Genomic DNA, 16,696 nt, shown 5'->3' with positions numbered 1-16,696 from the left:
TGATTTTTCTCAGCCTCTGTTGTGACTGGAAAGGAACTTGCTGAGGTAGTAAAAGATAAGCACCAGTCCTCCAAGCAAGCTGGCACTTAGAGGGCTGCCAGCTCCCTGACAGGATTTGACAATGGATCTGCTTTTTTTCCAGTTGGTGGAGAAAACTAATGCCATGCTGTAGTTTTCATAGCATTCCTTGACCACAGGGAAGGTATTAAGAGGAAGGGAGTATGTGAAGCCTTCTAACATTTTTATTGGCTTGTGAGGGGGCTTCCTGAAAGAAATGAACCCCTGGGATGTGGCAGAATGACCTGAGGGGCACTTCAGGGTGCTGAGAGGATCTGGCTTTTGTCACAGCCCCGTTGTGTCCTGGCTCAAAGGCTGTGACAGGCTGCTGGCACTCACTCCTGGCAGCAGTGGCTGGAGCAGGGGTGGCTGGCTGCTGCTCTCCAGCACTCCTGGGAGGCTGCAGGTGCTGCTCACACTCCTGCTGCCTGGGACTGAGGGATGGAGTTCTCTCTGCATTCCTTACAGAACTCTTCTAAAAATACCTCTGCAGCAGCACCAAAGCCTTCCCTTGTCATCCCCCTGTCTTTGGAAACCCAGGCAGCGATCGTGGTGTCCTGGCAGCTGCCACAGGTTTGCTGGAGCTTGGGCTTGGGAAGAGGCTTCCTGCTGGGCCAGCAGAGGGGAGAGGCTGTGTGCTGGCTCTGACTCCAGATCCTGCTTGCAGGGAGGCTGCATGGCTAATCCTGATAGGCAGAGGCACAGCCAGATACAGGTTAGCCATGGAAGCAAGGTGGTTTTCAAGCATCCCATGGTGACATCCTGTTTCTCTTTATCAGTACTCAGGAAAAATCCCATTTCAGGTGTCTAGTACCTGTCTCCCAAGCCCTCTGTCTCTGCAAAATCTGATCCCAAGGCCTCTTGTCCCACCTCTCTGGCTAATCTGGCCTGACGTTTGCTTGCAGATGTGTGTGCTTGCCTGTGCACATACACGGGGATTGAGAAGCACATTGGCATGGAAAACAGTTTGAAAAATAGTTTAAAAAAAAGGCAGTACAGGTGATGGTGACAAGGCTCAGGGCTTGGCTTGAGACTTGCCTTGATCATTCTTTTTCCACACTTTTGAAACTTCCCTCAAACATCACATGAATAGTGTACCCAAAAGCTCCATTTCAAAATTACCCATAATATCACCCTTAAGTAATTTGTACTTCTGACATCTTATGGCAGTCAGGTTTGCAATTTATAGATCTGTGTCAAGATCAGGTGTTCATCATCCTCTTTAAAATATGATGTTTGTTCATTGCTTTCTCCAGTATTATCAGAAAACACGAAATTATCACTTTTTATTAATATTTCATGTGGTTTCAGGGATTGTTTTTAAGCCTGTTGCTTCCACAGTATACCAACTTTTATGGCATTTTCTGTTCAGTGTCTGATCTTTCAACTCCTCTGGTGTGATTGATTTTGTTCAGAGTTACCTGCAGTGCTTTGAAGGTCTCTCTGCCAGGTGAAAGTATCCCAGAAGAACAGGATGGGCTATAGCAGACTGGGAGTAGCCCACATGGAGTTTATCATGTCTGGTTTTCCCTCTCTCCTTGGAGTTTCACACTGCTGGCACTCATCTGAACTTACTGCCCCAGTGCAGTTACCAGAACCTTCCTGATGAGCTGTCTGAATGGGCTTATCTATAGATAGTGGGTTTTCTTCCACACTCCCTTATTTATTTTGATGTGCTGTTTCTGTTTCCCTTTGGGAGTTAGGGATGAACAATCTTCCTCTTCCTCCTTCCACAGACCAGCTCAGTATGATTGAGCTCTCAGACTCCACCGGATTGCTTTTTTATTTTGAAGCACCAAGTGAAACTGAGCACTTGTCCCTTTGGTCTTGCATTAGGCAATTTGTATTCATTTCTTGTATCCATTAAATAGATAGAATTATGCCTGTCTCCCTAGGGGATACTCGGCACTGGGGTCAGTTCTGGGCCCCTCCTGACAGGAGAGCTGTTGAGGGGTTGGAGTGTGTCCAGAGAAAGGAAAAGGAGCTGGGAAGGGGCTGGAGCACCAGGATCAGCTGAGGGAGCTGGGGGAGGTTCAGCCTGGAGAAAAGAGGGCTCAGAAGGGACTTTCTGACTCTCTACAACTCCCTGATAGGAGGGTGCAGCCAGGTGAGGATTTGGCTCTGCTCCCAGGGAACAAGGGGCAGGACAAGTGGAAATGGCTTCAAGATGAGCCAGGGGAGGTACAGGTTGGGTATTAGGGAAAATTCCTTCCTTAAAGATTTGTCCAGCCTTGGCATGGGCTGGCCGGGGCAGGGGTGCAGTCCCTATCCCTAGAGGAATTTAAAAGCTGTATGGATGTGGCACTTTCCAACAGGGTGAGTGGTGGCCTTGGTAGTGGTGGAGGAATGTCTGAAATCAGTGATCTGCCAGCACTTTTCCAACCTCAGTTACTGTGTTGAGAGAAGTGCTGCTTCTATACAAAGTATCTTGATTCCTGTTATTCTTTTGTGTTTTTGTAAATTGCTGGTCTACTGCCTGGGGAGTTACCTGGTGGGAATTTGTAGTTAGGTCTTGTCCTGCATGGTGTTGTTTAGCCAGAATTGTCAGAGTGCTTTTGGAGAGGCTGGATGGCTGCTGGGTACACTCTACAGCCTGTAGAGTGGTGGTGTGACACAGACAGTGTGTGTGACACAGACAGTGTGTGTGACACAGACAGTGTGTGTGACACCACGCAGTGGTTCCAGAATTGCCCCTTTCCTGCAGAGCAGATGCAGCTGTGGGTGGCAGGAGGGGCCTGGGCTCCGTGCAGGGCTCAGCAGTGCGGGTCAGCACAGAGCAGCACCCATGGGAGGTGACAGGGACACGTACTGTCAGTGCCTAAAGGATGTGTCAGCTTTTAGCTCTGGTCCCAGCACAGCATCTCCTGAACTGGTGCAGTAAAGTTACGTGTGGGGGAGGGCTTCAACACATGGAGGACTTTTAACCCTGTTTTCAAATGGTCCAGATGTGTCCATTGGGTTAACAGACTAACTTCTTGCTGATTTGTTTGATCTCGTTGCTTGTTGTAGCATGTCTGTAAGAACCAATTACTGTATTGCTGATGATCATGTGAAAAAAGAGGTTCACATTATTTTTATAGAGTTTAAAAGTTTAATAAAAAAACAATTAGGAAAAAAAAATAAAGTAAAGTATACAGATAGGGCTGGGTGTCTCTGCATTCAGCCAAGAGAGCACACCTACTGACAAAGGATTGTCCCTTAAAAACAGAACCCTGCTCCATATCCATAAATTCTCATATATATTCATACATTCTTCTTAGGATCTTTGGGGTTCTTTTGTTTAGTTTTCTCTTGCCCCCTTCCCAATGGATCAATCTTCTCGGTGCCATTGAGATTTACATTCCCTGATACCAGAAATGCAATAAATTCCTCCCCCAGAGTTCTGGTCACTGCTGTCTTCATCTGGATAAGATAGTTTTCAAAAGGAAAAAAAAAAAGAGTCTCCAGCTATCTTTTTCAGTCTTTGGGTTACACAAACAAAAGCAGTTTTTGTTTTAATGCTATATCATAGCTTAACATATATGTATTATACCACTATTTCTAAGTTTCATTAATAACAGAAATAAAGAAGACTATATTATTACAGCTAAATTTTCTAATCTTACACATATAATATTCATTATAATACTTGTGAAAAGCCAATAATATAATATGCATTTATAACAGATTGTCTTTTCCTTACAATTTAGTTGCTGCATGAGGTGGATTGTACAGCCATAGCAATAATCAATACCTTCCTTTTCTTGTGACTGTTAAATTGCACTGGTTATTTTAACTTTCTTGTTGAATTAAAGCCTTTCAAGGCTTTCATTTTACTACCATGACTGTAATTGCCAAGGCCAGTATGTCAGTTTCATTAAAATATGAAGTAGGATTGTTTCTTTGCTTTGTTGGGTTTCTTTTCCCTTTTCCTGCAGTGGACCTGGTATTCTTTATTGTGCTTCATTCTGGATTAGCCTCAGATCCCAGAGACCCCTTTTTGTTCAGTTTCTGTTGGTAAATTTGCTGGTTTTTGTTTCCCCCCAGCTCAAGGGGGTTCAAGGGGAAGTTGAGCTCCTCTGCTGGCTCTGGGGGTCTCTTATCTCTAGTCCCAAGCATTTGCCAGGTGGTTGGGCAGAGCTTTCACCATTCTCTGGCTTAAACAAGTGTCCAGGGAAACTGGTTTAATATATTAATAATATATTCATGAACCAGATCTGGGGCTTCTTGTGAGGGTCTGGCCTGCTGTGCTGCCACTTCCCCCTTTTTTTTCAGTGTGCAAGTCCATTCTGTACTGATACTCTAGTTATTGTGGACTTTTCCTCAGTTTTTATATCTTTTTTTTTTTCCTAGATTGTAAATCATCACTTGTGATTTAGGCTGGTTTTATTTTAATTGACAGATCATGTGAATTACAGAGCATCTCTCCAAAAGCCAGTGTTCTTTCAGCAACAGATACACAGATATTTGAGAGCTATCAAAAAAAATATGCATTGGACAATGGAATAACCTTCCAAAGGGAAATTTAGCTTCCAGACTTTTTTTTTTTCCTTAGATATGTTGTGCCACTCCACCCATACTCCTTTAAGTAATTCACTTGAAATTCTTTTTGAATTTCCTTGCCTCCTGCTTACCTGGGCTCAGAGCTGTGTTGGTGCTTCTGTAGTGTGGAGCTGCTTCCTCTGCTGTGCTGCAGAAATTCAGGCTAAGCTGGGCTCAGGTCACTTCCTCCCTTGGAGGGTAAAAGCTGCCTCGTCTGGGGGCTGTCTGGGACAAACAGCAGAGTAATACATTATCTCAGTGCTTTCATGAGGGTTTAGGATTCTGCTTTGCCGAGCACAGAAAGGGATTTGGCAAGCAGGAGAAATCTGCTATTGCCTCTCAGTTGTCTGTCTGCATTTTTCCCCTTTTACTCTTCTCCCCAAGCTGTCAAATCTTGTGAGAAACAGAATTGCAATGGATGATGTCAGCTGGGTTTGGTGTTTTGAGTCATATCTGGTGCTCTGGAATATTGTCTGTGAGTCATGGAACGCTCGGGGAGCTTGGCCAGAGGTGGGAGATGGGACAAGTCCACAGCCCCAGCTGCATTATTGAGGCAGATCCTTGAGCACTTACTCAATCCAGTACAGCTAGAGGCCTTTCAATAGAGGGTCTTTAACTGTTGGATTCCATGATTTAGGTGTGTTTTCCAGCCTTGATGTTTCTGTGAACGGGCAGCACGTGAGATGAAGGAGAATCCAAAGGGATGCAGGGGCACTGGGTGTCAGTGCAGAGACTGTTACTTTGTCCTTGCACTGCTCACACACACCTGCCTTTCTGCTGCCTTGGGCTTCTTTAAACTTCCCTGAAGTTAAAGCCTTTTGCCATTCAGCTTTAGTAATTGTACTGGGTGATTTTATGCTGCTGTCATCCCTAAGATGCTGCTTTTTCTAAAGTTTGAAGGAATTAAATATTATTAATTTATTTAATTAATTATTTTTATTCCTTCAGCTTTCTTTAATGATGAAACATAACAGGTCTGGCGTGTTGGTATCAGTATGTTAATACATACATACATATCTATGTATCTGTATAGGTGTAGAAATAAAATCAAGTCAATCAATGTGAACACCTTCCTAGACCAAATCTCAGTCCTTTCACCCCTCAGTTATGTATGTGGCTCAAGTAGAAGGAAGTTGGCTGTCACCTCCTGTGATGATTTTCCATAGCTGTCCTCTGTAGCTCCAGCTCTCTTTATGTAATTATGGCCTGTATCCCTTATTCCTGCCTGTGCCACACCTCGCAGCTAGCTGGTTGTGTCATACTGGTTTACTGCTGAGTTGCCAGAGAAGTCTGTATCACTCTGTTTTTACCATGCATATCATTTGTCTCTGCAGTGTGTCACCTGCAGTGTGAGGGTATTAAATGTCATTGGGCCTGTTCAGATTCCCTTGGGACATCATGAAGAATCCCACCTGTATTGGGGATGTCTGTGTTACCGCTCTGTGCTGTGGAAGGAGTAGAATGGGATACAGTAAATCAGCTGTAATGATGAAATCAGGTAAATTTGATCACAAAGTGGCTGCCAAGGGAGAAGGGATTTCTGAGGGACCTCTTACATAAGGTAAGATGTTTCCAGCAATAGGATGCTGATGGAATCCCTAGTGAGGGAAGAGAAGGAGACACAGTATGAGAAGGAGGAGCTGTGAAATGGCCAGGTTTTGGAAGTGATAGAAGTAAAAAATAAGTGGATTTGTGAGGCAAATCTGTGTTAATGATTACCTTAGGGGGGAAATGGGATCAGCTGAAAGCTGCCAAACCTGGTAATCGGCACCAACCCTGTCTGAGTTCAAGGAGTGTTTGGACAATGCTCTTAGACACAGGGTGGGATTCTTGGGGTTTTCCTGTGCAGGGCCAGAAGCCGGACTTCAGTGATCCTTGTGAGTCTCTTCCAATTCAGGTTATCCTGTGAATCTGTAAAGTGGTTCTTGGTGTGTGGTCAGTGGATAGGAACAGTAATTATTGCTGGTTGACAATTAAAAGGTGAATTCTGCCATCTTGTCCTCACTAAGTGCTTTTAACCCAGTTTTATCACTGCACATTGCCTGGGGCAGTGGGATGTTCACCGTGACTGTGACTGCTCTGTACCTGTGAAATTGCCTGGCAGAGGCAATTCAGTAAATGCCTTTGGATGTTGGATAAAAGAGCTCATGTTCATCTTTGAATGCTGCTACATATCTGAGTAAAAACAATGTTATGGAAAACTTGGCCACTGGAAGCAGGATTCACCTCTGATCTCTGCAGATCCTTCAGCCTTATGTCCTTCCACAGCCCATGCCATTCTCGTGCTGGGCTCTAAACTCTCACTCTTCTCCCCTTACCTTGCTGCTTTCTGAGTGCTTATCTGTGTCTTTAATATTCAGGGTGGATGTACTTGTGCTGGGTCAATGTTTACAATTATTAACTAAAGAAATTACTGTAGTGGTTTCCCTTGTGTCGTTGGTTCCCACCTCTGAAACTTCAGCTTTCCTTTGATTCCTCTCTGCTCTGAGTTTCAGGCATCATCACCTTTCAGAGGATTCCTCCACAAAGTTGTATCTGAGTTCTTGAGACATTCCTGTATCCCTTTTGTATTGTTGGTGTGTTTTTTTGTGGTGGAATGAACTACAGGTGTCCTGAATCATGAAAATCTAATATACTGTTGGCAGAAGGCAGCTTTGCTACAACACAGCATTTGTGCACAAGGTTTTCCCACTGGTATGCTCAGGACTTGCTACTCCCATGGTCTACAGTGACTCATGTTTTGGGTATGCCCTGCTCCAAGATACATGTACAAATCCTGTCCTGGAATTCTCATTTAATTAAAAGTTAATAAGCAGAGTTCATAATTCTCCAACGAATGCTGTGTGGCAATGATCTGGTGTTGCTGGCTTAGAGCTCACAGGTGTCCCACCCTTCCCTGCAGGTGAACCAGCGCAATGTCCCGGGGATTGACAGTGCCTACCTGGCCATGGATACAGAGGAAGGGGTGGAAGTTGTTTGGAATGAAGTTCAGTTTTCTGAGCGGAAGAACTTTAAGCTTCAGGAAGTAAGTTGATGTGTTTTCCAACAGGATATGAGAAACATTCCTTGCCCTGTGGTGGGATTATGGATACTGGGGACCTTTTGTGTGGATTATTGGCTGGGTTTGGAATGCTGTGCTGTCCAAATGTATCAAATTTGGCCTGTATAGGAAATGTCCTGGGAAACTCTTGTGCTATTTCCATGACCCATTGTGTTCATTTATTTGATTTGATTTGGCAATCAAACCACACTCTGCTGAGATGCAATGCAGAAGAAAATGGGATGCTGTCTGTTCTTAGTATAGGGGCTTGACATATGTGTTGGTGTTTGAGGGGACCAAGACCCAAGAAGAATGAAGGATATAGGTTGGTGTGGTCTCTGATGTGACATGTCTTTGTCTTTCCTATGTTAAGGAAAAAGTTAAAGCAGTGTTTGACAACTTAATTCAGCTGGATCATCTCAACATTGTGAAGTTCCACAAATACTGGGCTGATGTGAAAGAGAACAAGGCCAGGGTAAGTGTAGCCATCAGGCTGTTGTGTTCTCATTGTGTGTTGTCAGGTAATGAGCAAGGTGGAGGGTAATGTGTCATACTGCCCCACAGGTGATCTTCATCACTGAGTACATGTCTTCAGGGAGCTTGAAACAGTTCCTGAAGAAGACAAAGAAAAACCACAAAACTATGAATGAAAAGGTAATTCTTTTTTCCTGTCTGACCAGAATTCTTTAGAGCCATCAGCCCCTGGAAAGCCCTTTCAGCAGAGGATCCCAATGAGAACTGGTGATAACATATTGCTGCAATTCCCTGTAACCTAGTTCAGCTGCAGGTTCTCTGGGACACCAGTTCTGTGCTGGTTGCTTTACTGCCAGCAGCTCTGCAGCTTCTTAGATGTGGTGTGACAGACATGTCCCTCTGCAGGGACCCTCCCAAGAAAGGGGGAATGTGTCTGTGCACGGGAGACTCTGGAGGACAGGTGTGTTTCTGGACCCATGGGAATATGTAGAGACAAGCTGACCATAAGAGTACTGATTCTTTACACCTGCACTGAATAAAAGCTGGAGTGTATATTGCTTCCTACAAGTGGGCTATGAATCACAGAACTAGAGATGAGCTCCTTGTGTGTGGTTTTTATCCTTTTCCTCTTGTGTCTGCAGGCATGGAAGCGGTGGTGTACCCAGATCCTCTCTGCTCTCAGGTGCGTGGGGTGCTGACCTTGAGATCCCAGCAGTTGGGACTGATGTGCCCGTGGGTGTGGCAGTTAAGTGTCAGGGAGCTCTCCAGAGTATCCAGCTTTGTGAACTGAGTTTGTCCATGGTCAGGAGGATGTTGGAAAGATGACTGGGAAATCAAGTTCCATGTGAGAGGACTGAGCTGTGTTGGCATGTGACTGACATAGTGTTGGCAGGCTGCAGGCCGTGGATTCATGGACATTGAGGCATGGTGTTGTTAGATATGTGTGTACATTTCTTGATGATGCAGCTCTTCTGCAGCCATTTTAGTGCAATACAGCTGAGTAGAATGTGTTTTGGGTTTCAAAAACTCTTTTCCACCTGAACTAGAGTTGGTGAGTAGCTAATTAGAACCTTAGAAAAACAATAGCCTAGATGACAGGCTATTGCTTTTCTCTATGGCTTGCACTCCATAGAGTGCAAAACTCTGGTGCCACTTGGCTAAATTACAGCTATTGGTGAATAGTCTGGGTTCTAATAAGCTTCTGGGAGCTGACAGTCCTCATTTGTGCTAGCTGCTGACATAAACCCAAGCAGAGTGAGATGCAAAACCAGAGTGTGCCTGGGACCCAGCACTGAAAAACTTTGTGTCTGCTGGCAAACGTGCCCAGTTGTGTGTGTATAGCATTTAGTGCCTCTTGGTCCCCTTTGAGTAGGGACAGAATAAAGCTCTGGTATTTTTGGTATAAAATTGTAACCCTTTTAGAATCCATTCAGCAGTACTGGGTTGGATGAAATTGTGTCTTTACCTCTGGTACTCGGAGTTTCTTGGGAACTGATAGGAGAAAGCTTTCTCTTCCCTTCCTCCCCACATGTTCTGGAGATGCATTAGAGACAATTCCTATTTGTTTCTGGTTCTCAGCTAGCAGCTAGTGTGCAGTCACTGAATTGTATCTCCCAGCTGCTGTAAATCCCTGGCATGTGCTCTTTGCTCTCTTGTTCTCTTCTGATGTTGCTTGACATGGGAAGGGGTGAAGGGAGGGATTCAAGGTCTTGACCAGTCCTCTGTTCTGCATTTTCAGCTACCTCCACTCCTGTGATCCTCCCATCATCCATGGCAACCTGACCTGTGACACCATCTTCATCCAGCACAATGGACTGATCAAAATCGGGTCAGGTAATGCTTTCTGGGGGTGCCCCTGCCTGTCAGACAGACTGCCCAAACAGAAAAAGGCATCTACTCCTTTCCAGGTTCCCTAGCATCATAGGCATGTGTGTACATGTGCTTCTCCACCTCCACATCAGATGTGCTGGGAGCAGAATTCACTGGTGAATTGTCAGGTTCAGGAAAGACTGATACTGGGTACTGTTTGCCTTTTAGACTCTTCTTTAGCTTTTTGTCTCAAGGGGATGATACAGGAAATGATGCTGGCACTTGGAAGTTTTGTAGGCACATAATCTGTGGGTTCATCTGCTGTGCAGGTTTTCATGTCAATACACAGAGTTTTCCTCCCAGCACTGTGGAGCTTTGGGAGCTGCCAGGGGAGCTGTGTCCACATTTATAGTGAAGTGGGCAGACTCTGACTGCAGTGAGCAGCTTGTCCTGACATCCTTATCCAGCATCTCTCCCATGGGCCTGCCTTCAGGCTGCTGAGCTGGCCTGGGCCTGTTTGGCACAGACATGCCCTGCTTGGGCAGCCACCCTGTGCCAGAACAGTTTATTTCATAGGTAAGCAGTGATGTTCCTGGCAGTGCAGAACATCCTTGCATTATCTGCTTTTTCCTGCTATTCCAATGTCTCTAAAAATCTGTCTGCAGTCAGGATGCATTATGTCACACCTTGACATGACCTTTCAAGGGACAGCTTTGCTACCTGTTGTTCAACTTCTGCAAGTATTCTCGATATGAGGAATAGGTCTTTGCTTTCCTGGAGCTAATGTCTGTGTGAGTTCTGCTTTGATGTGGCAGTGTACAGGGAAAGATGCTCTGCATCACCTGTCATCCAGAAATAGCCTCTCCATCAGCTGCAGACCCATGGCTTTTCTTCCCATCAAAGAACTCCTGTGTTGTTGTTTTGTTCCAGAACTGGGGTAGCAGATTTGTGTTTGTACCAGGGAGACAGGGTCATGGTGGAAGGAGTGCTCTGCTCCTGACCTGCCTGTACTCTTGGGGGCTTGCTCTTCAGACAAGCTGATGTCATCACACAGACTTTATTGTGTTTTCCTGACTTTGTCCGAGTGGGAGAGATTTTCAGGAGTGAGTACATCTAGTACCTGTATGCTGGCAAACTCATCAGTTCAGACTGATGGGAAGACTTGAGTACTCAAGAAATTACCATTTTTAGTTTAGTTTCAAAGTATTGTGAATCTGCCATCTTTCTGCAGGGCAGCCAGTGCTGTGTGTAAAACCAAACCCATGGAGCTTTCAGCAGAGGGAGATCCTGCAGGTCGTCAGCCCTGCCATTCCCAGAGCATGCAAGTCCAGTGGTGCTGTTCAGAGGCTGTGTAGAAGGAAGGTGGCTCTTCAGGTGTGGGTTACAAATGGTGGCCTCAGCACAGTTACGCCTTTGCTCCCTTCAGTTCACAAAGCTCTGCTTCTGTCAGGTGCAGCAGGAGGGACACGGCAGTCACACACGTGTGCTCATGCCAGGAGAAGTGTGTGTCTGTGCTGTTCCAGCTGCAGGATGTGTCAGTGTGACTGCCCTGCAGTGCTCATGTGCAGCTGTTCCTGAGCAGACCTCTCTGCTCCACAGCTGTGGGCTGCCTGGCTCACCTCACATTCAGAAGTGAAGTAATTTATCTAAAATATTCTGGTCCTTTCCTAAATAAAAACTAAATGAGTGCAAGTTGGCTTATGTTCCAAGAGGAATCCTCCAGATGGGAAAGCTGTGGCTGCAGTGCAGGCTGGAATTAGAGTTGGCAGTGTTGCAGGGTGTATTCCTATTCCTGCAGAGCCCACTCAATCAAAAAATGCAAAGCTAAATCCCCGGGACTGCTGGTTGTGTTGGAGCTTGAGCCTTTCTCCCTGGCACTTGCAGTGCCAGATAGGCTGGGTTTGAGTTTTGGGTCCTGGAATGAGTTACTCCTGGGTCACTGGCAATGCCAGGCTCATGTTTGCTGCTTCCTGTCCTTGTTCTGTGCAGCTGGCTGGTATCTGAGCACTTCCCTGTGCAGCAGGACTGTGATTTCCTTGGACTTAGGGGAACAAGGATTCAGGGCACTATGAGCTGTGCTTTGGTGCTGTCTCTGTCCCCAGTACTGTGCTGGCTGCTGCTCCCAAAGTTCCTCTCCTTGTGGCTTTGGCAAAGAGAATACTTGCTGAATGTGGGGCAAAAACCTGGCTAAGGCAGCTGCTGGTATGCACTGCAGGACATCCTGCTGTCTGCTGCAGGAGGGTGTGCCAGGAGAGCAGTGTGACATTGGAAATGTCTGATAGCGGTTCCTGTGACACGTGTTCAGGTGTGGGAACAGCCCTTTGCTCCTTGCTGCTCCCTCAGATGCAGGAGCATGGGCACCAGCTGGACTGATCACTGTTTCTCTGATGTAAATCTGTGTGCTGGGGGTCAGCTGGGGAGGAAAAAGGAAGTGGGAAGGAGGAAAGATTTTGCATACTGCTTAAGTGCAAAACCCATCCATAATCCATTCGCTTGCTAACCCTTTTTTCCAGTGCTATAAAGTGCAGTTGATATATTTAAGGAGAAAAAGTTTCAAATGAAGAGAATTTGTTATGGAGGATAGGAAAGACATTTACAGCTCTTAAACTTGCCACTGGTATTCCCAGAGACTGAAATGTTCCACCTGCTTTGTGGAGCTGTGGTCAGGTGAAAGCATTCCTTGTGATAAGTCCAAGTTGTGCCCTGTGTACTCTTCACACAGCCCACGTGCAGGTGTCTGTGCTGTCTGTCAAGGGATGTGGTGCCAGGTGTGTTCCTGAGACAGGCTACAGCTGCTCTGAGTGTGGGAAGAACAGTGTGTATGGACAGGGTGCCTGGTGCTGGTGCCTGCTTGTGTTGGCATTGTTGGGAGCTGTTCCTGGAGTTCTCACTGGCAGTGTAAGAACCATTCACAGATGGAAAGAAGTGATGTGTTTGGATTAAAAATCCTTTTGGGCAGCTCTTTGAGTGCCCCAGCAGAAGGGAGGCCTCGAGCTGGGGGATCTCAGTGTCCCTGAGATGTACAAGCATATGCTGAGTGAGACCCTGATGGAGCACAGAGGAGGCTCCGTGGAGTGCAGTGCACATTTCACACTTGTGCCTCCAGGCATTGCTGCTGTGTGTCTCTCCTGTCTGCACCACCCCTGACCTTAGACTCAGCCTGTATTTAGTTGTGTCTGCTCAGAGTCTGCCCTCAATTCCAGGCCATGGGGTCAGGACTCTTGTGGGTGTTAGCTCTGCTCTGGCATTGTGTGGCCAGGTGTGTTAAGTGTGGGTTCTCCTGCTGAGATCTGTGGCAAGAAGCTGCTGGGATCTAGAGAAAGGTAATTCTCTGCTGAAGGGGTGGAGTGGGTGGAACTGTAGGACTCTGACAGAAGAACAGAATTTCCAGCTTCTTGGTCTCAGAGTCAGCCATAATCTTCTGCTTGGTCAGAGATGCCTTGTCTGCCCTGCCCGGTCTGGTTCTCAGGCAGAAACCCTGATGTTCCTTAGGTAAATTTCTTTAGAAGAGGTGGCTGGAGGCAGGGCCCAGTGCTCAGTCCTGTCTCTGTGTGCCCTGACTCTGACCCAGCTGTCTCTATGGATGTAAGTGCTTTGCTGTTCACCAACTCATTGACTTTATCTCGTTTTACTTCCCGCTCACGGGCTGCTCTGTTACAACAGTCTTTCATAGGATATTTGCTAATGGTGAGCAAACTTCTCCGCTCCTGTGATGTGACTCCACTTATGTCATGTACATGATTTTATCTCTGTGTGTATCTGTATATATATATTTATATATATATGTGTGTGTATCTATATTTGTAACACACAGACATACACACTGATCTATTTACAGTGTTCCCTTGCTATAAGGCTGTGTGTAAAACTTGTTTGGCTTAGGTGCATCCTGCTTGGAGAGCTTGTGTTCTGTGCTGGGATGCAAACAGTTCCTTGTGCTCTTGGCCAGAGCCTTACAGAGAGGGAGCACTGCCCTTTGTGAAGTCTCCTGGTTGTTAGTTTTCTCCCTCTCCATGTCCTTAGCGTGTGCTAGTCCACGGGCCCTGTGCATGCTGGCTCCTGCATGTCAACAAGCCATGCCTTGTTCTGAGCTCTTCCCAGCTGAGCTTCCTATGTCCATGAGGCTCTTCCCTGCCGCTGCTCTGCTGCCCTTGGCTGGGACCCAGCCCTGGACTAGCCCCCACTGTGTGCTTGGCTATCCAATCGCTTGCTTGTAGTTTGAATTCCTTAGATGTGCTGGTTTTAAGATGAATGTTTCAGTGAATGTGTCTGGCTCCTGACAGCCAGATCCCTCGGCCCCAAATGAGTTCCTGGTTTGAAGTAAGCTTGGCTATTGATGTTTCCTCAGATAAATCTCTGATTTTGGGGAGATCTGTGCTTATGAGGAGGGAGTTGGGCTGGTGGGAGCCAGAGAAGGATTCAAGTGCTTCAATTTGTAACGCTATTGCACAGAACACCATGTTTACATTTAAAATAACTATTTATTTTATTTTTTGCCATCAGGGTTATTATCGATGGTTAGAGTTTGTTTCTACTGAGTTGGGAATCTACCAACTATCAGCTGAAGTGGTGGAAAGGGCAAGGGCCTGACCAGATGGGCTCTGTGCCTTCCAGGTGTTGGTGGGACGACATGCTGTGCCACTCTGCATCAGCAGCGGAGCAGAGGCTCCTGGAAAGCTCAGCCTGGATCTGGTGTAGCTGAAGGGGATGGTGATGTAGTCAGGGCCTGAGTCCTGAGGAGAGCAGGTGTCCCTGGGGATGGCTGCAGGATGGCAGAGGAGCAGTGAGCAGACTGGTCCAGGAACAAGCCCCCAGAACAGGAACCTGACTGAGCCTGGGCTCAGCCACACTGAGGGCATCAAGGCTGAGGGCTGGCCAGCCTTTTCTCCAAATTCAAGTCACCCCTGTGAGCAGAACCAAAGGCCCTGGTTCTAGAAGGACGTGGGAAGCCTGAACCAGCACTCTGCAGACATAAGGAGATGCTGTGATACCTCACCTGTGCTGGAACAGCCTCAGATGGTCTCGGAATACTGAGCTTCCCTGGATGATTCGTTGTGAATTGTTCTGACAGTCTGTTGTACCAGGAGGTACTGTTGATAGGAGAGCTGGGGATTCTTTTTAAACCTTAAATTTTTTTTAAACCTTAAATCTGCAACAGTGATTTGGGTTTGAAAGCACTAAATCTAGGGGGTAAGGCTTCTGTTTCACTTGAGCTATTGAGGCTGTGAGTGACATGCTTTCATAACTAATCTTATTTTAATCATCACTCCTTTGGATTTTGTTGTTTGATCTTTAAGTGTCATGCTGGTTTCCACCTTCTTAACAGACACCTGAGGTGATGTAGAGGAAATAAGATATTAGTAGGATATCTTGGATCTGGCTTTTTTATTTTTTCAGCTATGGCATGTGTGGTTTTAAAAGGAAAATAATGGACAGTTTAAGTCATCAGACATAAAAAAATCTGCCATTAAAATGGCATCTTGGCATTGATTTAGGAAGATGTAACATGAATTGAGGTAGTTTAGCTTTTCTAACTGTACAGTTTTATGTGTGAGTCAAGCACATTCTCTGCCCAGCCAAACATTTTTGGTTCCTTAGAGGCTTGACAAAACTAAGGCAGATATTTTGTAAGGTTTGTCAGTGACTACAGGTGCTGCTGGGAATGAGTCTGGGCAAGGAAATAGTTTTGAGTGGAACTTTTTGTCTAGAAGGCTTCAGAAAGTCCAAGGTTGGACCAAGGCTACTTTTTTGGGGCAACTGGCTTTTTGAAAAGCTTTGTCTGCCATGGGTCTGTGTTGTATGTGAAACTCTCGCTGTAAAAGCCTGTCTCCAAGTGAAAGCACTTCTCATTGGGGTTGTTCTTGAGAAACTGTTGAACAAACTGGGTTGAATAGCATGAGGTTGGTTTTAATTGTGATGGTACAATGCTGTAGTTGTAATGCTACAATACTGTAGCTGCTGCTGTGAATTACTAGTGGCAAAAACAGTTCCAGAGATCTGCCCTGGGTTTTTGTGTAAGCACAGAGCTTAAAGTAGGAGAAGCAGCCATGTGTGAGTGGCAGACCATGGGTTCTCCCCGTGCTGGAGGTTCCAGCTGCCTCCTGCTGACCACATGTTCAGTGTGTGTGTGTCTGGGGGAGGGCGGTGGGATTTTTAATGCCCAGTTCAGTGATAAAAGCTGGTGACCTTGGTGGCCTTGTTGCAAAGATTTTCCTCCTTCTATGCTGTGCTAGTAATAAACTCATGTTTATTTTGCAGAAGGTTTAAAAGCAAGCTCTTGGTCCTAGTACTTACTTTCCTAGTTCAGTGCACCCTCTGTGTGCTGCTGTGATTCACCTCGTTTATGAAAACACCAGAAAACGATGATCATCTAGACTGGTTGTAGTTTTCAGTTAAATAAGATATTTTTAAAGGTTTAAATGTCTCTGTTCAGTGCTCCAGGTTATTGAACATCCATTTTCTGAGGTCACTGTTATTTCTGTGTTTCACTGAAGGCATTGCTGCTTGTTTTGTTCAGCGCTGTTTTTTCTCTGTTTTTATGGGACTTTCCCAATGGGTATGGGGATTATCCAGGTGTTCATTCACCCATTCTCATATTAGCACAGCAGTTGCAGGTGTCTCCTCCTTTCAGGGCCCTTTGATTGAAGGCTTTGGGCACCTCAGCAGTTTAGGAAGCTCCTTCATACCAGTTCTGAAAAGATACTTAAACCCAAACAAGCAAAGGCAGCCTGTGGTGTCTGAGCAGAAGGTGAGCTGTCTTCTCAAGAGGTCCCTCCCAACTTGGACAGGTTGGTG

At 45.9% G+C, this 16,696-nt stretch overlaps 1 protein-coding gene across 2 annotated transcripts in view; it reads left to right on the top strand.

The window, feature by feature from the left end:
• NRBP1 (nuclear receptor binding protein 1) overlaps positions 1-16,696 on the top strand; it is a 34,699-nt gene that overhangs the window by 6,237 nt on the left and 11,766 nt on the right. The window contains exons 3-8 of one of the 2 annotated variants that reach the window (XM_015615874.3): positions 7,481-7,603; positions 7,992-8,093; positions 8,183-8,272; positions 8,734-8,774; positions 9,831-9,925; positions 13,565-13,588. In XM_015615874.3, the coding sequence (XP_015471360.1) occupies positions 7,481-7,603; positions 7,992-8,093; positions 8,183-8,272; positions 8,734-8,774; positions 9,831-9,925; positions 13,565-13,588 (475 nt within the window). The remainder of the gene's footprint in view (positions 1-7,480; positions 7,604-7,991; positions 8,094-8,182; positions 8,273-8,733; positions 8,775-9,830; positions 9,926-13,564; positions 13,589-16,696) is intronic. The other variant, XM_015615876.3, reaches the window with a different exon arrangement.

The sequence above is a fragment of the Parus major genome, unplaced genomic scaffold, assembly GCF_001522545.3.
Source record: "Parus major isolate Abel unplaced genomic scaffold, Parus_major1.1 Scaffold290, whole genome shotgun sequence".
Lineage (NCBI taxonomy): Eukaryota > Metazoa > Chordata > Aves > Passeriformes > Paridae > Parus > Parus major.
This window is presented reverse-complemented; position numbering and strand designations above follow the sequence as displayed.